This window comes from Eulemur rufifrons, chromosome 30 (genome assembly GCF_041146395.1).
Source record: "Eulemur rufifrons isolate Redbay chromosome 30, OSU_ERuf_1, whole genome shotgun sequence".
NCBI lineage: Eukaryota > Metazoa > Chordata > Mammalia > Primates > Lemuridae > Eulemur > Eulemur rufifrons.
The window spans coordinates 126,797,112-126,821,102 of NC_091012.1; the positions used below are offsets into that span (position 1 = coordinate 126,797,112).

The following is a 23,991-nucleotide window of genomic DNA, read 5'->3' on the forward strand; positions in this document are numbered from 1 at the left end:
ACAAACTTGGACAAACCCACAACAGCACTGTCTGGAAAACATCCAACATATCACCACTTTGTTATGCGACCGGGGCAGGGATGGAGTACTTACTAACATCCCCACTAAGGATGAGAATATTTCCAAATTGCTTCGAGTGTAGAATTTTAATGTTCTGATAAGGTGAATCTTCATCATACATCACTTCATCTATGTCATATTCAACCAGGCGGCCATCAGCGGTGGGCCAGTATCTGTCGATGGCTCCTCCTCGAACTATGGGTGGTAATCTGGAAAAAGAGGGAACAGGATCGTGCCTTACTAGAATACTCCCTTACAATAGGACCTGGAATGAAGACGGTACAAAAGAAAGCCCTATGGCTGCAGGCAGACTCCTGAAGAGCACAAAATGAATCCAAAGCTTGGACTTTGTTTTGTACAATCACGGCCACCACAAAATGTCAACAACTATTATACACAGGAGTTTACTTTTTTCAAAACCTTTCTGGCATGTTTCAGATTTTTCCTAATGAAAAGCTGAAGGAGAAAAGTGGCCACTGCAGACTTCATACTTGACCAAATACTCAAGGAGGTTATGTCCCTTAAGACCTCCTATTGCCCTTAGCACATTCACACAAGTCCTTTATAGCTGCTCTGCTCTTGAATACAGTGTGCATTTTGCTAGTTTTTTTTAGCCTCACATAACCTAGAAACTTTTTTTTTTTTTTTTTTTTTTGGAGATAGAGTTTCTCTGTGTCACCCTGGGTAGAGTGCAGTGGCGTCATCAGAGCTCGCTACAACCTCAAACTCCTGGGCTCAAGCGATCCTCCTGCCTCAGCCTCCCGAGTAGCTAGGACTATAGGCACGAGCCACCATGCCCGGCTAATTTTTCCATTTTTAGTAGAGATGGGGTCTCGCTCTTGCTCGGGCTGGTCTTGAACTCCTGAGCTCAAGCCATCCTCCCGCCTCAGCCTCCCAGAGTGCAGGATTACAGGTGTAAGCCACTGCGCTGGGCCCCAGAACATTCTTTTTTTTCCTGGTATGTTTCATGACATTTCTATCTCTGAAAAGTGCAGACCAGATGTTCTGCTAAAAAATAAAAACAAAAACAAAAAAAAAAACACCCCCCTCCTGTGGGTTTACCTGATCTCTTCATGATTAGAGTCAGGTTGACATATATTACACAGGCATCACATCAGGAACACAGGATGTGTATTCGTCCTATTATTGGTGATGCTAAGTGTATGGCCACTTGATTAAAGTGGTATTCACTGGATCCCTCCCTTTTAAAATTACTAAGCAGGCCGTGGGGTGGTCCCTTGAAACTGGGTAAAGGCCCTAATCCCAAAACAAACCTTTACTAGCGGTTTTAGCATCTAAAAGATTATTACCTGAACCAATTATTACTAGCGTGGCTGCAAAATTATGATTTTCTGATTTCATTCTCTTGTAAATGCTATTTTTGATAGAGTGAATGTACTAAAAACTACCAGCAGGGGACACCAAATGACAAGGGAAGAGAGACCTAGAAAAGGGGCTTGGCAAATCTAACCTGAACACAAAGAAAATGAGAACTCACTGCACACATAACACAACCTCGTGCGAGTCCTGTGTTCTCAAACACAACAGTGTTCAACAGTAAAACGGCAGGACGTACAGCTGGGATACATTACCTCTGACTTACTCTTGTGAGTCTCTTTCCACTCCCGGCTCACCTGCTTCCAAGACTACTGTCTGAACCTGTTCTAAGTTAACAAGGCTTTGTATAAGGAAATACTAACATCTGCAAAGAGCACTAAGACTGAGGAAGCAAATTCCCATAAACTCTCATTTAATCCTAACGACTCCTGACTTAACCACTTCTTAGCCTTTTAAGTGAACAGATTCAGCTTTCAGAATGTTGGGCAGAGCACAGGTTTTTCTTGTAAATTATAAAATGTGAAGCACCAGTCAGGACAACCCCCAGAGAACAGGCAAATAGCACTAGGAGGAAGCCTCTTCTACCCCTGATGGTGGGGAGTAGAGGTGAGAGAGTGAGCCACCCACAGCACTGAATGAAGTTACAAATACAAAGTCACCCACTTTCAGGGGAGGAAACCCACCCCCGGTTGACAGCCAGTCAGCTATAGGCAATTACTGCATTATGACAAACTCACTGAAAATAAACAGATGCCTATTCTCGATTGTGTCATTAGTGCCTTGGTCAAAGTGAAGAGCTCTTGCAACACCACAGTTTTTTAAGACTGGCAAAGAAACAAGGATCTTAACAGGATGTGGAAGCCATTACCTTGATGAAGTGCTTGAACCTAGCATAAAGTTCATCTCCTTACAATGGGCTACCAGGGGACACCGTGGAGCCCAGAAGAACTTGTTTTCAACCTTCACTGCTGAAAACTGAAACTGGATTGTAGAAAGTCAGGTGGAATATGTCCTGGGCCTCAGGTAATCCATGCAAATTCCAACAATTTTTTTTTGGTTTTTTTTTTGAGACAGAGTCTCACTCTTTTGCCCTGGCTAGAGTGCCGTGGTGTCAAGCTCACAGCAACCTCAAACTCCTGGGCTTAAGCAATCCTTCTGCCTCAGCCTGCCGAGTAGCTGGGACTCCAGGCATGCGCCACACCATGCCCGGCTAATTTTTTTTCTATATATATAATTTTAGCTGTCCAGATCATTTCTTTCTATTTTTAGTAGAGACGGGGTCTCGATCTTGCTCAGGCTGGTCTCGAACTCCTGACCTCAAGGGATCCTCCCACCTCGGCCTCCCAGAGTGCTAGGATTACGGGCATGAGCCACTGCGCCCGGCCCAAGAATTTTTTTTTAATAAAACTTATCTGACATTGTTTTCTTATTCCATTTCATTTGACAGTAGAATACAAAAATAAATTCAAGTCAATTCCATGGCTTCTTAGTCAAAAAGTCAGATTTAATTCATCAACCAAAGGGGAATAAGAATTTCAGACAACGTTAGTGAGTTATTTGTTAATGATTTAATCTGACAATGTCATTCGCCAGATTGAAAAAAATAGTGCAGTCCTTGTCCTTTTGAGGCCAAAAACAAAAGGCCTACAAGGTATTCCGAACTTTTCATTCTTTACACTCTTATTTTATGAAAAGATGTAAAAACCGTGATAAGCAAAAATAAGGTCTGTATTTTGAAATAAAAATCTAAAGCTTAACTCCATTCTGACTTAGAAAACTCCTACACCAAAAAAAAAAAAACAAAAGAGTCAGACTTCTCATGAATGTAAAGCCCATAAGTGCATTTTATTTCCTCACTTCTACAATTAACCCCGATTTAAAAAAAAAAAAAAAAAACAGACCACGTTTTGCTGAGGGCCAATTCATTACCACATAAGACATTTTCTGACACGGTGAGAAACAGCGGGAACCTGTTCTGGCTGCAGATAATGAAAACTCCGCAAACTGGAAAAGATGAAATACCCAGAAAGCGGTGTGAGTGTGGGTATGTTTTAAAGGATGGGAAAGGGGAGAGACATGGCTGAGGACCCTAAACTGAGCTTGAGAGGAGTAAGAGTCTAGGTGCTCTGGTAGATCTCAAAAGAGAGGGCAAGTTCTGCAGTGCCTCATGTTCTTTTCACTTTAAGCTTCCTGCTTTCCTTTCTTCCTACAGGAGGTTAAGTAATTACCTTGTTATCTTACATCTGCCCCAGGGCTTTCCTATGGGCTGATCAAATTTAGCATGGTGAGTCATTAAGTACTTAAACATCCTAGCTCTTGCCAGTAAGGATTCCCTCTTCTCAAAAGTGCCATGGACTAGAGAAAACTATATTCTGGTTGCTCCATCCTGATAAAGTCCCTCTGTGTCTGTCTCTGCATCTATGACGTTAACTTTACGAACAAGGGACAGGCCTCCTATGCCTTAGGGCCTAATGAGAAGCCACCAAGGCAAGGCAAGAGTAAACTGCTCTGCAATATGTGCTGTGTATCTCAAGCACTTGTTAGACTCCCAGGACATACCAGACCCTATTCCCTCAAGCAAATGCTAAAACTGCTACCTTCTATCAAAGTTCTTTCAAAAGCTGACACCGCTGGCAAACACTTCAGTGCTGTCCAACAGAACTTTCTTCGATGATGAAAATGTTCAATATCTGTATTGTCCAATGTGGCAGTCACTAGCCACTCACTAGCTATTGACATGAGGCTAATGTGACTGAGGAACTGAATTGTTTATTTTAATTAACTTTAAATAGCCACATACAGTTAGTGGCTACCCTACTGGACAGGGAAAGTTTCATTTCTTCATTATCATTTGAAAAATAGGGCCGGGCACGGTGGCTCGCGCCTATAATCCTAGCTCTCTGGGAGGCCGAGGCGGGCAGATCTTTGAGCTCAGGAGTTCAAGACCAGCCTGAGCAAGAGTGAGACCCTGTCTCTATTAAAAATAGAAAGAAATTATCCGGACAACTAAAAATAGAAAAAATTAGCCGTGCCTATAGTCCCAGCTACCGGGAGGCTGAGGCAGGAGGATCGCTTAAGCCCAGGAGTTTGAGGTTGCTGTGAGCTAGGCTGACGCCAGGGCACTCTAGCCCGGGCAACAGAGTGAGACTCTGTCTCAAAAAAAAAAAAAAATCATTTGAAAATAATCTACCTATGGCAGCTCAAGGTAGATGGCCTCTGAATTCTTCGTACCTTGGAAAGTTTTCTTACTTGAAAGCCTTAAAGCAAATTTTTTCACCCCACCCTGTCAGAAGTGTCCTAAAATTGCTTAATTCTACTCTGGGGCCCAGAACCCTGAGCACAGAAAAGTGTCCTTTTGTCCTTCCTGAAGGGGTTGGGGGTCAGGAGTTTTCTAGCCCCCCTTTGACTGAGGCAGCAGCCCTATCTAGGTCTCCGCTTTATACAGTTCCAACTCCTTGAAGTCACTCCCTATCTCCCCTCTGCCTTTGGCTCATTTTATCCAGCATTTCTGTGTGTGTGTGTGTGTGTGTGCTCATACATTTTGTCTTGTGTTGGTGTAAGGGGCCCAGTAGCTCACTGTGTTGTGAGAAGCACATGTTGATTTTTATCTTTTCCACATCTTAAGTAGACACTACTGGGGACAACACTGACATTCTGATGATTTTACCTATTAAACAAATCTAAGAGGACATTCAAGAGTAGACTTACCGCTTCACCCGCCCAGCACTGTCCTGGTTCAATTCTTTCATTCTTTCTTCAACTTTGTTCAAGAGCTATAATTAAAAGGAATGAATGGGCTTATAGATTGAATTGCGTGGAACAGCTAAATTACAGACCAGAAGACTGAGGCCGTATGGACAGAGCTGACGGAGGTGTATGGGCACATACACCTGTCCCTCTCCATCCCTACAGCAGCCTCCAGGCCTGGCCCAATTCCACCCTCCCACGCCAACTATCCCTCATGGTGCTGACCTAACCTTAGTCTCAGCAGCACAACAACAGGGGAGGGGAAGTCTAAAGTGTGCTGCCCCTATAAAATCCTGGTTAAAGGTTTTATATATTCTCTCCAGTGGAAAGTAAAATCATTACTCATACTCAGGCAGTTAAAGGGGAAAGCTGACAGCCAGGCTCCTAAAAACAACTGAGGAACAACTACTTCTCTTCTAAAACCACTTATCTGGAGGGAGGAAAGTTTAAAATTAACTGGGAACCCAGCAATTAAGAGAAAACAATTTTAATGTCATTAAGCTAAGTGGACATTATGATTCTTAAACACTTGAGCAAATAACGATGAAAAACTGACACTGTCAATTTCTTCCTTGCTCTGTGCATCACTGTCGTAACTCTGAAGGTCCAGCAACACCAATCCATGTGGATAAATTCTCAAATTGGCAAAGCTACAAAGGAAAGAATAATTTTAAGGTTAGGAATTAGATCATGGCACTCAAAAGAAAAAAGATGGCAGCCCCATTAAGAAAAAATGACCACTGCCCTTTATTTCTCTAAATTACACAGTTAATCCTTTTGCTTTCTTATTAGGGCCTCTTCTTAGGGGAAGAGGCTACCAATCATTTATAGAAGATTTAAAGGATGTCACCAAATGCTAGGTTATTCAAAACTGGTTCTTGGGCCCAGAAATTGATTCAGTAGCAGTTCTGTGAATCCGATTTTTTTTTAAAAGTTCCCCAGTTGATTCTGTCAGGTTTAAGAGGAAGGGAGGGTAGAGAAGGGCAAACGGGGGTTCTCCCAACTGACCTTCAGAGTTCAAAACAGAGCCATTTCCCCCCACCCCCCTGTAAGCCAGCAGGGGGTAAATTAATTTAGTAGGGGGTAGGGGAGTGGCAAACTCCAGCCCCACAGCCTGCAAATCCAATGCAGGCTGCAGCAGGCTTTTGTAAAGCCTGCAGGCTAAAAATGGCTTATATTTTCAGAGTTGTTTTTAAAAAAAGGAATTTAACAGTGACTTTATGCAGCTCCTTACAGAAAGTCTCCTGACCCCTAATTTAGTGGATCTGATCAGCCCTTTTTTATGAAATAAATATATTTAAGTGTATCACATGCAATAAAAATGTGTTTGATACAACTTTTGTTTCGATTATATGCATGTATTTCTATTGCATATACACAGACGTTTCTGTTCAGAGAATACAAGCAGTGTGCCTGGATTTAAAAATAAATAAAACTAGTTATTTTTTACCATCGGCCATTAAATGGCCTCAAAATCAAGTTCAGGCCCAGACACCACAAATTCATCTACACCTGAAGAAGTAGATAATCTTTCTTTCCCCCTCCCTCACCACCAGCAGCAAAAGAGGAGAGAGGGCCTGGAGTAAAGGATAGAGAAATGCCACCCCTGGGGACACATTCTCAGTCTCTACTGAGTCTGTTTCTGGGCAAAAAAAAAAAAAAAAAAAGAGAGAGAGAGAGAGAAAGAAATGCCACTCCTTAACCACTTGGGTGGTTCTAGTATGAACACAGAATGCTGGAAGATGGGGTCAAGTACCAAAGTCAAGAATAAGAGCTCCTAGGGATAAAAGCAGAAATAGAGAAGAAAAACAGGAGTGCCAGGTGGGGGAAAATGGAGAAGCTGAAAAGAGGTGGCTGAGGACCAGGGCCAGGCTACTCAGCATCACAAAAGGACCATTAACTGGGAGAAGCCAAGCCATAAACAGGCTGTGGAGATGCAATCTCCCCTGCTAAGCCCAAGTGGCTAAGCCCAAGTGCGGGTAGGGCAAGTGGGGTTTCAGGAGAGGTACCTCAGGATAGGTCCCAGTTGACCAAGTGAAAGAGGAGGAAAATCAACGTAGAAAATAAGTTTTTTAGGCCTGGCACAGTGGCTCACGCCTGTAATCCTAGCACTCTGGGAGGCAGAGAGGTGGGAGGATCACTCAAAGTCAGGAGTTCAAGACCAGCCTGAGCAAGAGAAAGACCCCCATCTCTACTAAAAAATAGAAAGAAATTATACAGACAGCTAAAAATATACAGAAAAAATTAGCCGGGCATGGTGGCGCATCCCTGTAGTCCCAGCTACTCGGGAGGCTGAGGCAGCAGGATTGCTTGAGCTCAGGAATTCGAGACCAGCAAGAGTGAGACCCTGTCTCTATTAAAAATAGAAAGAAATTATCCGGACAACTAAAAATAGAAAAAATTAGCCGTGCCTATAGTCCCAGCTACCGGGAGGCTGAGGCAGGAGGATCGCTTGAGCCCAGGAGTTTGAGGTTGCTGTGAGCTAGGCTGACGCCACGGCACTCACTCTAGCCCAGGCAACAGAGTGAGACTCTGTCTCAAAAAAAAAAAATAAACAAATAAGTTTTTTAACTAAGTATGTTGATTTTATTTTTTTGCTTTCAGAAGAAATTTCCAAGTATTAATAGCTCTTGTCACTCAAAAACCCCCTTCTAGGAAGAATTCTAAGTCCTCTGTACAACTGGAATCCGTGTCTATGGTATTAATAGAAACTTCAAGAACTTCAGTAGAGAGGTAGGCAGGGCCTGGCTGGAAAGACCTTTAGGAGCTAGTGAGAGATGCAGCTACTCATCTGGGACTGGAGAAGTCGCCTACTGAGGTGGCAGAGTGATGAGTTCTGCCAAAGGACGGACCACAGCAAAGACAGTGAGAGGTGGCAGGGACAGGGAAGGGCTGAGTGCAAGCCTGCAGGAGACAGGGCTCTAGGACAGCTGCAGCACCTCTGCTTCCAGGACACTCTCCATCAATTGTGCCAGAGCATGGTGAAGGATGAAGGGCAGAGGAGGGTTTGGTTGTGGTGTTGATTTGGGTCACCCTTAATGAAGAAATATTCACTTTAGGCGCATTGGAGGTATCTGCTAAACACATATAGGGAAGTTTGCTACAGAGTTAGAAATACAAGTCTGGGCTTGGGGAGGAGGGGACTGGAATGTCTTTGAGAGGCATGAGGATAGAAAACACCAATTAATGCCACAGGGGTGGGCCATGTAGGCATATAAAGAGAATAATAGAAGGTGGGGTGGGCTCAAAAAGTAGAAATTTCCCTCATCTCACAGCACTGTCCTACAGGCCTCTGAAAGATTGGGGAGGTGGTTATTTTTTTCTTTTAATAGAGAAACAAAAAGGGAGAGAAAGTGGGACATTAATAGAATGAAAGCCACTGAAAATATCCAGTTAACATTTTTAAATTAACAGTGTGACAAACTAAGCCAGTCTAGATAAATTACAAACCTAGATTTAAGAAACTACAAAGAGCTCAATGCACTGGCATCTTCTTTTATCAGTCATTTCTTAGTTTAGGCTTTCTTTCTACTCTCAGAACACATTTACTTTCAACTAAATATTTACTACAAAAAGTCTATATATACAGTCTTTGAAGTCTTTTTTTTTTAAAAACCCAAGACTAGAACTCTCTCTTGGATCATCTCAGCTTCCTATCAAACTACTTGTAGACTTGACTTTATCATCCTGCATTTTACTGTGGCCTGCACTGACTGATCATCACTTAGAACAGTGCCACTCAAGGTGTGGTCAGCCGACCAGAGCATCAGCATCCCCTGGGGAGCTTGTTAAAAATGTGACCCAGGGCCCTGCCCCAGACCTACTGCATCAGAAACTCTTGGGGTGGGAGCCCAGTAATCTGTGTCACAACCAACTTTGGATCATTGCCTGCCATCTCACATTGCTTATGCTGCCAAAGGTTCTTGGTCCTGGCCACACAGTAGAATCACTCGGGCTTTGGAGAAATACAGAATGTCTGGGCCCAGTGGTCTCAATCTCTGGGGGGAATGGCTGGACGTGGGTATTTTGTGAAAGCTCTCCCAGGAGAGAGATTCTAATGTGCAGCTAGGTGAGAAGCACTGAGTTCCAGCCCCCTCCTAGAAGGTGTCAAAGAAGAAAACAAATACCTGGATGCCACCCCTCACCCTCTGCCCCCCTCTCTGCTCTTCCCCCATCTGAACAAGAGCACTCTAGGCTGGCTCACCTGCCGTTTTTGTTTGTGTAGGTTGCTAAGTAGCCATGGTCCTGCCAGGTATGCACCGACTCCGCCATCCCCTGCTCCTGGAAAATGGACTGGAGGCCTTTTAGAATGGTCTCGCCATCAGCTAGAAGAGAGAGAGAGAAGACAAGACGGTCAGGAAGGAATGGCCAGAAGGAAAGCCAATGAGGCAGGGTCTGACAACTGAACCTTACAAGAAAACCTGAACAAAGTTGCCAGCATCGCTTACCCCCTCTATCATAAGGTATAAACATTCTGCACCCTGCAAGGAGAGGCTACACAGCTCACCAGGTTACACCATAAAAACACAAAAAACCGATCACAAGTAGCTGTGCCAAGGATGCAGACATGTTCAGCCTAACTAGAGACAGAATAACAAAATACTCAGCCCAACCAGAAATCAAAGAAATGCAAATAAATGCACATACAATAAATGAGATTCTACTTCAGGTTAGATAAATTAGTGAGGATACACAGTACTAGAAAGAGGATTACAATCCACTGTTGATGGGTATTATAAAGACTTGAAAACTTCTGATTTTTCCAGGTGTTTTACAAAAAGGATGTGTTGCTTTGTAAGTGGAAAAAAGATAGTTATGCTCAGTAACATAGTTCTAAATGGTAGAAACTGGACAACGATTCCATACAAGACAACCTGCTGCGTTGTCTGTTTCCCTACCCCCACCCCACCCACACAGTCCCAAGGCCAATCCTCCCTTCTCCCATTCTGCCCGCCCCACCCCCAATGGTAGAGCTCAGTGTCCCCAGATAGGACTAAGATCAAGGTTACAGAAAACACATTAACTTCTGCAGGTTCACTTGAAGCCAAAACCTTCAAGAACACCCAACATCACAATACTTAGAAGGACAAAATGCAATTGTTCTTCTCTAGCTCTATCTGCAAAGCAAGCATTCCCCGATAAAGGTAAAATGAAAAACCACGATGTGACAAGAGGAATTGCTCTGTATCGTCCCACCAGCCCGCTGCAGGCTGGCTCCCTGTGAAGGAAAAAGACAACATAGCCTGGAAAGCGTCAAAACAAAGAACCATCTCTGTGACCTGAACAGAGGCAAAAGGAAAAAAAAGATTCACAGCTGACTGCAGTGCAGTTTCCCCAGACAATTACATTAGAATTCCTGCCAGGAACAATTCATAAGTAGTGCCGAACCTGCAGCTGGGAAATTAAGGATTTTGTCACTATGCCATATAGAGTCTATCTCCAGTGACTTCTGGAACTGTGTCCAAAGGCCATTCCAGCACACAGTAAGAATGAAGGCCACAAACAGGGGGGTCAGAGGCCAAATTGGATAGCGGATGTCTCTTACTGAGGCCTGCACAGACTTTTTAAAAGTGTGAATTAGTTGCTATTTAAAAATCAGAAGGTTTCATCCTCTCCCACTGTATTGGTAGAATGGTGGCCTCCAAAAAGATATGTCCACATCCTAACCTCCAGAACCTGGGAGTGCGACTTGATTTGGAAAAGGGTCTTTGTAGATGTAATTAAGTTAAGGATCTCACGATGAGAGCATCTGGATTATCCAGGTGGACCCTAACCCAACGACAAGTGCCCTTACAAGAGACAGAAGACACAGGGAGAAAGAGGGGCAGGTGATATGAAGACAGTGGCAGAGGCTGGAGTGATAAGGGCTACAAGCCAAGGAAAGCCAGGAGCCAGAAGAGGCAAGACTGATTTTCCCCTAGAGCCTTCAGGGGAAGCATGACCCTGCCACACCTTGATCTTGAACTTCTGGGCCTCCAGAACTGTGAGGGAACAAATTTCTACCATTTTAAGCCATCCAATTTGTAGTACTTTGTTACGGCAGCCCTAGCAAGCTAATGCACCCACCAAAAATTGACATTTTCAACTTTGTTTAACAAACGACAGCAAATGGAATAGTAAAAATGGCAGCGAAACCATAATTTAATCTTTGGAATCGCCAAACAGAGCCATTAGGACAGCTCAACCAAAACTCAGATAACATGTAGAACAAAACTAGATGGCAGAATGTACCTCCAAACCCCCAAACCGGAGTGGGTGGAAATAAAATGGGCCACAGCCCAGAGACTTGTCTGGTACTAGCAATTGTGTGAGAGGAAAATGAGAGAAAGCAAAGAGACCTCAAACAGCCCTGAGAATTAGAGGAATCCCCCCCAAAAAAGTCACCAACAGGTGTTCAGCCCCAAATGTAACACAGCACCCAGCAAGCCAAAGTAAGGATGCAGCTGAAACTCACTGAGAGAGAAGGGGACCTGGGTAGGGCCAGATAATGTCAGGGTGGTGGAGCCCTATGGATGGCCAAAATGAACAAGCTTCCAGGAGAAAGCCCCGCACCAGGGAAACACTACCGCAATCCACATCACACCCCTGTGGCAACACAAGCATCTATGAACACCAGCGGCAGCCCAGTGAATCATTAAGTTCTCAGTCATTCCCAGCAAAACTGTGCCTTTGGGAAGCTCATTTGGCAGAAAATAATCTTGCTTGCTTTGCTATTCTGAAATTGGTTTCAGGAAATTAAAAGGGAAGGCCTGAATTATATCCCCAGAACTGCGGTGTTTAAGACTGAATTCCACCTCCCTTTGAAAAAGAAAAATTCTGATTTCAAATGTGATCAAATGAACTAACCTTGTTCACTTTGTGTTTGTCACCGAAGCATGGTGGGTCAGCCCACTGTGGAGGTGACTGAGTGTGCCCAGCCCGGCAGAACTTACCCTGAATATGAAAGCCACTCTGAAATTATGCAATCCCTCCTTGGCTAGAACAGATGTTTTCTGTTTTGAAAGTGTATAAAACAAGTCATCACTCTGGGTAAATTGCCTCAAGACTGGGTTCTGTTGGCACATTACGAAACAGAACACAAATCCCCCATGCTGGTGAAGGAACAATCCAGGCAGGGCCACCCTGTGTGTGATTGACCAGGCTGCGCACTGAACAAGGACTCAGGCCTGGAGGCTGAGCTGGGGTGAGCTCCATCCCTTGGGCCAGGGGAAGGGGGTGTCTTTGTCTGTTCTACCCAAACGCCTTGACTGCTGGCCAAGCCCAGCATGGCGGCCATCCCCTTTTCCTAACTGGCACAATTAGTGGAAAGGCACCATGTGGGATAAAGAAAGCCCTCCGGCCAGGTTTCAAACTAAACAAAAAACCTTACAAAAGAAACTCAATTTGAAGTGTTACTTGTTTCCACACTATGGGCTTACCCCCCAACCGGTGCAGTAATAAACAGGCCAAGTCTGAATTATTTCTGGTAGCTCATTCTTCTACATGCCCAGTTTGTTTGTGCGGGCCACCTGGTTCCTGTGGGCATCTGAGTATGCCAGCCCTACCACGAAAGGTATCTGTAGGGCATTATGGGGACAATGCTGTTCTGCCCATTGTCACCTCACTTCATATTCACCTTCCTCCTGATCCTCCCTGCATGCCCCCCCCCCATTACCCAGTCTGCTCCTAGCCCTTGGGGAAGACTCCAGAAAGGGGAACTGGAGCTGAAAACTACCTGGTCATATCTCTTTTCCAAATCAGAGTTTTAAAGTGAAAACTACAAGCCAAAGCCACAAGCTCTGCTAGGCTTACAGAAGCGGTTGGTTCACTTAGTCATCTTGACCTCAGATGCTCGGTAAATTTTTTACAGGTAAATGAAAAATTATTTCATTTGGCTGAATTCATGATCTTTATTACCATATCTCTGCAGAGTTTCTAGAACATCCAGACCAGTTGTTTTCAATCCTAGCTATGCATTATAACCACCTGGGGAGTTTTTAAAAATTCCAATGCCATACAGCTAGACCAATTAAGTAAAAATTCTAGGGGTGGGACCCAGGCATCAGCATTTTCAAAAGCTCCCTGGGAAATTCCAATGTGCAGCCACAGTTGAGAATCACTGATCTAAACTACCTGATAAAAAAGAAAAAGAAACCCCCATCTTCATACTAACTACACCCAAATCACCAAAAAGTTATATTAAGTATAAAATGTTCAACAAAACAGAAGGGCTGAAAAAAGTTCAAACTCTCTACTAACTGAAGCCACAGGCAATGTCACATGCCCCCTGCCACCACATAAAAAAATGCCTTGCAATTATTTCAAATCTCAACATTCATACCTGTCTAGTGCAGAATTTGTAAAATGACCAAACAAATCAGACTTGCTCTATAGGGGCTCCTCAACATTGGGGGTGAGGCTGACAGTACGGTAGGCCTGTACTGTCCCTCACAGGACTTTGGCAACCCCAGCCATACCCACTAATTATCAGTAATAGCTCCCCTTGTCAAAAAAAGACCCACACCCCAGTTGCCCCAATGGTGGAAGAAGGGCAACACAATCTCTTGAGAACTACTAGATGCTCTACACATGGGTGAAAATGAGCCTGACCAAAGCATACCCAAATTTGGGAACACAGAAAATCTGAAAGTAGATTTAAATGCTAAAAAGATAACCACATCGCTTTCCAGGAGACACGGTAATCCAAACTAGGCCAATAAAATGTTGTCTGGCAGAAGTTCTTAGAAAATGCATGTCAATGGTCAGGCAAGAATGATGTATTATATCTGGTGTTATCACCCAGAACCTACCACTCAGAAACACAGTGACCTCTCCCAGGGCAAAAAATGTATCCTTTGTCCACTGAACAACGCAATGTCCCCGTTTCCAGACCACTGCCTGCTTTGTGTTTGTTCAACAATAAGTTAAAATGAATCAACTGGTCCAAACTAAATACACCACTACAGCAAAGGAAAGGAAGACAGGAAGGGGGAGAAAAAAGAATCAAGGCCTACGTTTTACCTCCCTGTCTCATTTTTTCCCAGGGATCCATTTATAGGCCTTTCTTTGAGAACATCATTCCTCTGACCCTGAAGATCAGCTCCAGATGGCTGAAGCCCAAATCTATATAATCCAGCTGGAACCTGCTTCCCATGCAACTGCCCACTGCACTATTTCCATCACAGGTCTGAGATCAAAATCAGACTTGTGACTTCCCTACTCCCACCAGCCACTCAGATGCCCATAATCCCCTCCTCCAAGCTTTTCCCACAAATCCCCCACCCACCACAGCCTCTCTACCCCACCCAAACTCATTGGCCAGGACACTTTGCACTTACAGACCTGATTTCCTCAAATTAGGAAAAGTGGAGACACTACTTCGCAGGGTTCTTGAACAGAACCCAGAATCAGTGTTAGTTCCCTCCATCCCTCATGGTCTTACACTGCTATTTAATCACTGATCTGTATTATGGGCAGCCCTGAGGAAGATTTGCTGTACTGACCCAACCTTACTAGCCAAGGAAGTCATGCTGAACAAAAACCCAAGACACCATGTGACCTGGCAAAAAAAACATGCTTTGGTTATATTCCTGGTTCTCCTTCAGCTTTGAAAGGCTAAATGCTCCTCTTAAAGTGAATTCAATTAGAGGCTGCCCTAAGGAAATATGCAACTCTCACATATCCAGAAAAAAACTCTTACACACTCTCTCCACTGTAACCTTGGCTTACAGCTTTTTGTTTCAACTTCAGCTAAGAAAACTCGGCCAAAGGTACACTGGATGGTATGCAGGCTCTTTCTGAAGGCCACACAATCCCAAGTGTCTTGTGTGTGGACTTCACCCCCTGTGCAGAGCCAAACTCCACCAGCTCAGCCTGCCCTGCCACAGGCCAGAGGCTTAATATTCTCTTCTGCAACGTGAGGGGGGTGGAACAGAAGGTCTGCCTTCACATTCCTTTCAGCTCTCTCACATTCAAGTAGCACCTGGCTTATGAAACTAGGAGATGAGTTTCTATTCTTGCCAAGTGTATTTTTTAATTATGAAGGCTGGAAATTCCACACCTCACTATCAGGCTCCTACCGCCCATTGCTTTGCCTCCTAGGTCTCTCCCACACGGGCTCCAAGGGATGGTTAATCATTCCCATCTTCGCGTCATGCCAAAGTGATGAGGCCCACAGCCTAACCTCGTCTCCAGCCCACCTACTACTCCAGCAACTGCAGGTGCTGCCACTCCTAATCCACCAAAATTTCCAAAGCTCCATGCCCTCACTCACACTTTATTCCCACCCCCCTTACTACCTACAGCGCAGGTCCACCTGCACCCCTCCTGCCTGCTCCTTTCAGGGATATCTGCATTGTTTCCAAGGGAAGATGGCCCAGAAGCTGGCTGGCAACAGATCCAGTCAGCAACTCCCTGCAAGGGGAAGTATAAATGCAGGCGTCCTCTTCCCAAAACCCCAGACTCTAATGTCAGAGAATCTAAGAGCCAGACTCAGGTACACATGTAAAGCAGCTTTCTGGTTTTTCTTGATAGGCCCCCTAAACCTAAGAGGAAAAAAGGGAAACTGGACTCCAACCCAGCTGGAAGTCACTCAGGTAGCTACTTTAAAAACCTGTTCAGGCCAGGCGCAGTGGCTCATACCTGTAATCCTAGCACTTGGGGAGGCCGAGGTGGGAGGATAGCTCGAGGTCATGAGTTCGAGACCAGCCTGAGCAAGAGCGAGACCCCCGTCTCTACTAAAAATAGAAAGAAATTATCTGGACAACTAAAAATATATACAGAAAAAATTAGCCGGGCATGGTGGCACATGCCAGTAGTCCCAGCTACTTGGGAGGCTGAGGCAGAAGGATCGCTTAAGCCCAGGAGTTTGAGGTTGCTGTGAGCTAGGCTGACTCCAGGGCACTCTAGCCCGGGCAGAGCGAGACTCTGTCTCAAATAAATAAATAAATAAATAATTAAAAAAAAAAAAAAAAAAAAGAACCCTGTTCAGATGTTCTAATCTTGATAGTGGTAGTGGTGGCATGACTGCATGCACTGGTCAAAACTCAGAACTGTACATTAAAATGTACTCTATGTGTATTTCTCTCAAGTTAAAAAAGAAATATCCATTCAGGAGTCACCAACACCACTCGCATAACCCGTCTGAAAAGAATGACAAAAGGGCACAGCATCCCTCATGGAGTCCCTCTCACCCAAGCTGGTGGCTCAGCACTGCCTAAGGGATTGGAGAACATCCTTCAAACCCACTTAGGATACCCTAAGTCCATCAAAAACATGAAGATCGACAGGCAGCAAGTCCAGATCACCGAAATCAAGTGATATATGGAAAAATCCTTCATATTTTGCAGTAAGTTTTAAGTTATACTCAAATTTTTTTTAATTTTAAAAAAGGGTATGCCTATCAGACTTGACATTCAGATGCCTAATGAGTTTTCCAGGGATTAACGTGAGGATCAAACAGGTGGTTCTTGGGCATGCCTTACTTCGACAGCTTGGTTTTATATTCCCATGTCCAGCCCTTTTTACAACTGCATAATGAGATTCATCTCATCACACAAAATCCAAGCCAACAGAAACATTCAGAGCAACATGACTCATAAAAGACAAAAAGTAGAAACAACCCAAATGTCCATCAAGCTATAAATGGATAAGCAAAATGTGGTACATCCATACCACAGACTGTCATTCAGCCCTAAAAGGAATGAAGTACTGACACATGCTACACAGAACATGGTCAGGCCGGGCGTGGTGGCTCACGCCTGTAATCCTAGCACTCTGGGAGGCCGAGGCAGGAGGATCACTTGAGCTCAGGAGTTCGAGACCAGCCTGAGCGAGAGCAGACCCCCTTCTCTAATTAAAAAAAAAAAAAAAAAAAAAGAGTAGAACACGGTCAGACCTTGAAAACATGCAAAGTGAAAGAAGCCAGTCACAAAGGACCACATATTGTACGATTCCATTTATATGAAATGTCCAGAAAAGGCAAATCCATAGAGACAGAACGCAGATTAGTGATTGCCAGGGGCAGAGAAAAATGGAAGAAGGGCGCTAGGAGGAATAGGCGTGATGGCTAAGGGGTATAAGGTTTCTTTTTGAGATGATGAAAACGTTCTAACACCGATCGTGCTGATGGACACACAACTCTGCAAATATACTGAAAACCACTGAATTGTACATGTTAAATAAGGGAACTGTATGGCATGTGAATCGTATCTCAATAAAGCTGTCCCGAAAAACCCAAACAAACAAGCTGAGCCTTCAGATTCCCACTTACTCCAAGGTTACCAAGGCAACTGACAGAAAGTCCCAGAAGTTAGCTTCTATCCCTCCTCCACAAGCCACATACTACGCTCGGATGCAACGCGCAGCAGGTAAAGAGGCCGCAAGGGGTGGTCTTCTCTACCCGTCCCCACCCCCCGAACAGCAAGTGTCTGAGTGGCACTGTGCACAGGCACTGTGTGGCGGCCAGTGCTCGGCTCCCATGCAGCTTTCCTGCCAGTCTAGGGCTCCGGCTCAATCACAGCATCGAGGTGTGGCTGCAAAACACAGACACAGACAATGGTGTGAACGATTTGGAGGGCTTACTTTTAGAGCACAGTTTCTGATGTTCAGAGAAGAGCAACCAAACCAGGAAAAATTAACTCCTGAGAGAAAAAAAGACCTACTGAGGGTGGATTAACAGCCATACAACAGCAACAACACCCAATCTCTTTTCATGCAAACATGCATTAAGGAAAGCCATGTGGGAATGTTTATAGAGTACCAGCCACAATGACTATTTCTTAAAACTCACCATGCACTAATTTATAGCATAAAGTCAATGTGTTGCTAATTATTTCACTGCCCGGCCTTCCCAGTCCCACTGCAAGGGAGAGCAGTTAAACGGGCATTTCCCACAGATACACAGGGCCAGCTCTGTCACCCTCCCCTAACACCTACTAAAAAATGGGCAGGGGCCCACTGCTCTACTTTAAAATAACACCAATAATCTAGGTCCTCCATGAGGCAATCTCCTTATGAAATTAAAGTAGGGTTTATAAAAATGTAATTTATGACACAATCCTAATCCCTCTTTGGTTTAGAAACTAAACACTAATTCAACATTGTACCCCCTTCCTTCCTGGCAAGCCCGTGTTTTCCCCCCACAAGAGGAGCAGAGCCTTAAAAGTAGAGAGACAGCCCCCAGGCCTGATTCACTCTCGTTACCTCAGCCAGGATCTGAGAGGGCAGCACCTTGCTAGAGTTGTCAAGAGACTCAGCTCTCCTGTCTTCACCCTTCTGACTTAACCCACATGGGAGTCTAACCAAAATTTAGAAAATAGGCCGGGCATGGTGGCTCACGCCTGTAATCCTAGCACTCTGGGAGGCCGAGGCGGGCGGATTGTTTGAGATCAGGAGTTCGAGACCAGCCTGAGCAAGAGCGAGACTCCGTCTCTACTAAAAATAGAAAGAAATTAGCTGGACAACTAAAAATACATATAGAAAAAATGAGCCAGGCATGGTGGCGCATGCCTATAGTCCCAGCTACTTGGGAGGCTGAGGCAGGAGGATCGCTTGAGCCCAGGAGTTTGAGGTTGCTGTGAGCTAGGCTGACGCCACAGCACTCTAGCCCGGGCAACAGAGCGAGACTCTGTCTCAAAAACAAAAAAAAAGTAAAAAAGTAGAGAATAAGGCACAGACAGGGGAGATTATGCTAAAGCCTCCCTTTCATTTGGGGGGAAGGTAATACTGTTAGTTTGTGGTTATGAGACACCAAACAGGAAGGTCACTTGACCTCTACTGGAAGGAATCTTTCGAGCAACATAAGGCATCCTATGACACTAACACATGCCCCATCAGCTTAAGGACAGTGTTTTTGAAGGGCCAGGAGCTGTGGAAGGGAACCAAGGCAGAGGATCAGGAAAAAAGATCAGGACCCACAAAGAAGTCTGGGAGAAGGGGAGGGGGGTGCTATAACCCAACAGGAAGGAGAAGTTAAAGAAGTGAAGGGAGGCCAGGCACAGTAGCATCATAAAGAGGGCAAGGAAGAAGGTATCAAGAGGGGACTCACAGTGTTTGAGGTTAGAGGACAGGAGATGACTTAAGAAGGCATGCATCTGGACCAGGTAAAATGACCAGCCCTTATCTTTAGTTCACAATTGGTATCCACAGTCCCCTGTGAGGTGTCCCACCCTCGCTCCCTCATGGCAGAGCAACAGGTGGAAAATGGAGGTTACAGGTTGGCCCAAGGTCAAATGGTAACTGTCTCCTCCGGCTCAGACCAGAAAGGGAAGAAGATTTCTTTCCCAAAGTAGAAACTGTGGGACTGCCACTTTTATTATCCAGGAAGGATGCAACAGGCTTTCCAAGCGCTTCAGCAATATCATGAATATCCAGCTTTCTTCCCACTAGCTTTAAGTGGGCAGAATCCCTTATAGGTCATACCTGTTACCACTTGTGTTTCTATGAACAATTCAAGGGTTTCTATCTAACCTTCCATGCCAGGCTGTGAATCAAAAATGAAACAGCATTTCCAAAGATAAAACAGTTTGGACTCTTGTGAATTTTATGGAAAAAAAAAAATCACATTTATATCAAAGCCATCCCTGATATACATGTCTCAGAGGAGGCCCCTCCACCTTCCCTTCCTCTGGTTTTGCCAGAGCACTATCGGCCAAGTCCACATGCCAGTGGGCCCCCTTCAGAATGGACCACTGCGATTACTCAGCACCTAGGAGGTGTTAGAAAAGAAAGTGTGACTGGAGAATAGTACAAAGATGAAACACAAAGGACACAAGTCAAAACTACCCAAACAACAGAGAGGGCCATGTGCTATGATGGATTCCAGATGACCAAAAAAAAGCCACGTGGGGGTCTTAGAAATCTGTACCTCAAAATTTTTCCAGATGGCTCTGAAGCAGGCAACCAACATTATTGGACTCAGATGGTCTAAAGGCAGGAGTGGGTAAGCTCTTTCTGTGAAGGGCCACAAAGTAAAGCGTTCAGGCTAAATCAGGTCTCTGTCACATATTTCCTCTGTGTGCATGTTTTACAACCATTTAAAAATGCAGAAGTCAGCAGGGCACAGTGGCATTCGCCTGTAGTCCCAGCCACTAGGGAGGCTGAGGTGGGAGGATCACTTCAGCCCACTTCAAGGCCAGCCTGGGCAACATATCAAGACATGTCTCCAAAAAAAAAAAATAAATAAATAAAGGGGAAAAAAACCCCACACAACCAAAAAAAGTCATTCTTAGCTGGAGGATCATGCAAAAAGTGAAAACAGGCCAGATGAGCAGGATTTGGGCCTAAGAGCATCAGTTTGCTGATGCTAAGGTCTTTTCCAGTTCTAAATTAGCAACTTATCAAATATTGAAAAAAAAAACAGCTAATAACCTATATAACTAGAATCCCTGCTTTTTAAGGAATACATGGAAGTAACATTGACAACTAATGAAAACCCCACACTAGAGAATACGAGTATTTAAGAATACCAGTCTGGGCCAGGCGCAGTGGCTCACGTCTGTAATCCTAGCACTCTGGGAGGCCGAGGCGGGAGGATCACTCGAGGTCAGGAGTTCGAGACCAGCCTGAGCAAGAGCGAAACCCTGTCTCTACTAAAAGTAGAAAGAAATTAGCTGGACAACTAAAAATATATATAGAAAAAATTAACCGGGCATGGTGGCACATGCCTGTAGTCCCAGCTACTCGGGAGGCTGAGGCAGAAGGATTGCTTGAGCTCAGGAGTTTGAGGTTGCTCTGAGCTAGGGTGACACCACGGCACTCACTCTAGCCCGGGCAACAGAGTGAGACTCTGTCTCAAACAAACAAACAAAAAAACATTCAAAAAAAAACCAATGCAACCTACCATATTAATACACTAAAAAAAAAATTCACGATATATTAACTGATGCAGGAAAAGTATCTGACAAAATTTGACACCTATAGAAGATAAAAACACACAGAAAAATAGGAATAGAGGGGAACTTGATAAAGGATAGCTACAAAAAACCTACAGCTAGCATAACACACAATGGTAAAAGACTGTGCTTTTCCCCTAAGATCAGGAACAAGGCAAGGATGTCTTATTCTCACCTCTGCTATTGCACATGGTAATGAAAGTGCAGCCAGCTTAGTAAGGCACAGAGGGGTTAACAACTTGCCTAAAGTCACAAAGCCAGTAAGTGGAGCCAGGATTCAGACCCAAGCAGTTGGGTTCCAAGATCCAGTGCTTTTAATCATGACACTGTGTTGCCTTCTTTAGTTATATGTACAACAAAATAAGCCATTTGTCCCATACATCAAAGTGGTTATCTATTTGTGATAGGATCACAGAGTTAAATTTTTATTTCCCTACCCTTGAACGTAGTCTAAAATAAGCAAATAACTTTTCAAACAAAACAAGTTATGTAATAAGACACATGCATAAACCACTACACTTGAACAATTTCTGCAGCCTCTCCAAGTAAAGCCAGATCCTTTATTCAAAGAAAAAATTACATAAATTGCACTAACAATTTAACATTCACAAATTTTTTTTTTTTTTTAAATAAGTCCTATCATTTTCTTGCACCTCATATGAGCTGACAGTAAATTCTTTCTTGGCTCTCCAACACCAAGCCACCTGCTCCAGACTAGACAAACCCCAGGTAGGAACATCAAACACTTACTTGGACAGACAGGCTCATGACCCTTTCTCAAAACCCCAGAACCAATTGCACCACTTAGCTGTAGCATTATACAGGTTCAAAGATTCAATATTAACACATTTATAAAACCTGTACAACTACTATTTCCCAAAGTGTGATCCAAAGCACCAATCCTGAAAATACAGGTTGACTGTCCTTTATCCAAAAGGCTTGGGACCAAAAGTGTCTTGGATTTCAATTTTTTTCAGAGTTTGGAATATTTGCATTATATCTTTTTATTTCACGGTAACGTTTTGGTTACATGAATTGCCATTTGCATTATACTTACCAGTGAGTATCCCTACTCTGAAAATCCAAAATGTTCCAATGATCATTTCCTTTGAGTGCCACATCAGTGCTCAAAAAGTTTCAGATTTTGGAGCACTTCAGATTTCGGATTAGGGATGCTCAACCTACACTCTAAGAATAAAGCGTTGTTGACCCAAATTTGAGAAATATTTTATATTCCCCTCTAAGACCAACAGAAAAATCTGGAATGCCCATTGGCACAGCAGTCTTGTTTGACCACTATGATCCAGTCCTTTCAGAAAAGAGAATTCAGTATTAAACATGGCAATGTCCTAGAAATTGCTCAGGCTTCTCACTGGAGAAATTTCCATTCTATGGAAAAATGGAGTCATGCAATAAAAACATGTGATATCTTAAAAATCAAAGTGTCCTTTTAAAATTCTGCTTTAGGCCAGGCACAGTGGCTCACGTCTGTAATGCCAGCACTTTGGGAGGCCAAGGTGGGAGGACTGCTGGGAGGACTGCTTGAGGCCAGGAGTTCAAGACAAAGCCTGAGCAAGATTGAGACCCCCCATCTCTACAAAAAAAAAAAAAAATAGAAAAATTAGCTGGTGGCATGCACCTGTAGTCCCAGCTACTCAGGAGGCTGAGGCAGGAGGAGCACTTGAGTCCAGGAATTTAAGGTTGCAGTGAGTTATGAAGACGCCAGTGTACTCTAGCCTGGTCGACAGAGTGATTCTGTCTCAAAAAAATAAATAAAATTCTGCATTAATAACTTAGAGAGGTCCTTTAAATAAAGTAGACCAACCTTTAAAAATCACAGACCAACCCATTATTTTCTGCTTCCTGCCAGTAGAACTTTCCTTATCTTTCAGTAAGTTAAATTCACACCTCTTCATAACTGAGCATCTTTATCCACTGGAACAATTTCAAAGTACTCGGCCCTAAGTATTGCAATTAGTGTTAAGTATTTTATGTATCATTTGACACTCTTCCAAACATTTTATTGGACATCCCACCCAACAACACAGTGTGTGGGATTTTGGTATCATTAGCACCTTCATGGAGAGGAAGAAATCAAGGTGCGTGTTAAACTACCCACACAGTTAAGTCAGTTCAGGAATCCAGAACATGCTACTGGCGCTTACCAGCTTCTTGAGTTTGGGGCTTAGCACATAAATGCACTTGATCACCAGTATCACCACTAGCTAGCTCAGTGGCTTCTTCGAGAACACAGATGACAATATCAATTTAATGAAATCCAAGCCCACCACACCTTAGGGCTGCAGAGTTGTTTTTCCTGGGGTCTGGAAAAGTGCCTAGTCGTAAGGGTTTAAAAGAGCAATCGTACATAGTTTACATACTTGGTTTGCAGATTCAATTGAGGAGGTTTCCCAGCTTTTCAAGAGAACTGAGCCTGCAATTAAACTACTACGAAATGGTGGTTGGAGCCCCAGTGCACACCAGCAGGCTTCGGTTACAACTGCAGTGAAATGGTGGATTAAAACACCTGGAGGCCGGCACGGTGGCTCACGCCGGTAATCCCAGCACTCTGGGAGGCCGAAGCAGGAGGATTGCTCGAGGTCAGGAGTTCGAGACCAGCCTGAGCAAGAGCGAGACTCCACCCCCACCCCCCGCCCTGCCCCATCTCTACTAAAAATAGAAAGAAATGATCAGGACAGCTAAAAATATATATAGAAAAAAAATTAGCTGGGCATGGTGGCACATGCCTGTAGTCCCAGCTACTCGGGAGGCTGAGGCAGGAGGATTGCTTGAGCCCAGGAGTTGGAGGTTGCTGTGAGCTAGGCTGACGCCACGGCACTCTAGCCCGGGCAACAGAGCGAGACTCTGTCTCAAAAAAAAAAAAAAAAAACACAAAACCACAAAAACGTGGAATATGCAACAACTCCAAAAATGAAACTCAATAACAACTGTATTGAAAATGTTTTTAAATAGA

At 44.1% G+C, this 23,991-nt stretch overlaps 1 protein-coding gene across 1 annotated transcript in view; it reads right to left on the reverse strand.

Moving 5' to 3' along the window:
- SMS (spermine synthase) overlaps positions 1-23,991 on the reverse strand; it is a 50,835-nt gene that overhangs the window by 19,716 nt on the left and 7,128 nt on the right. Inside the window, exons 2-5 of the mRNA XM_069463291.1 lie at positions 9,350-9,470; positions 5,702-5,795; positions 5,107-5,171; positions 94-269 (exon numbers count right to left, since the gene is read on the reverse strand). Coding sequence (XP_069319392.1) covers positions 94-269; positions 5,107-5,171; positions 5,702-5,795; positions 9,350-9,470 — 456 coding nt within the window. The remainder of the gene's footprint in view (positions 1-93; positions 270-5,106; positions 5,172-5,701; positions 5,796-9,349; positions 9,471-23,991) is intronic.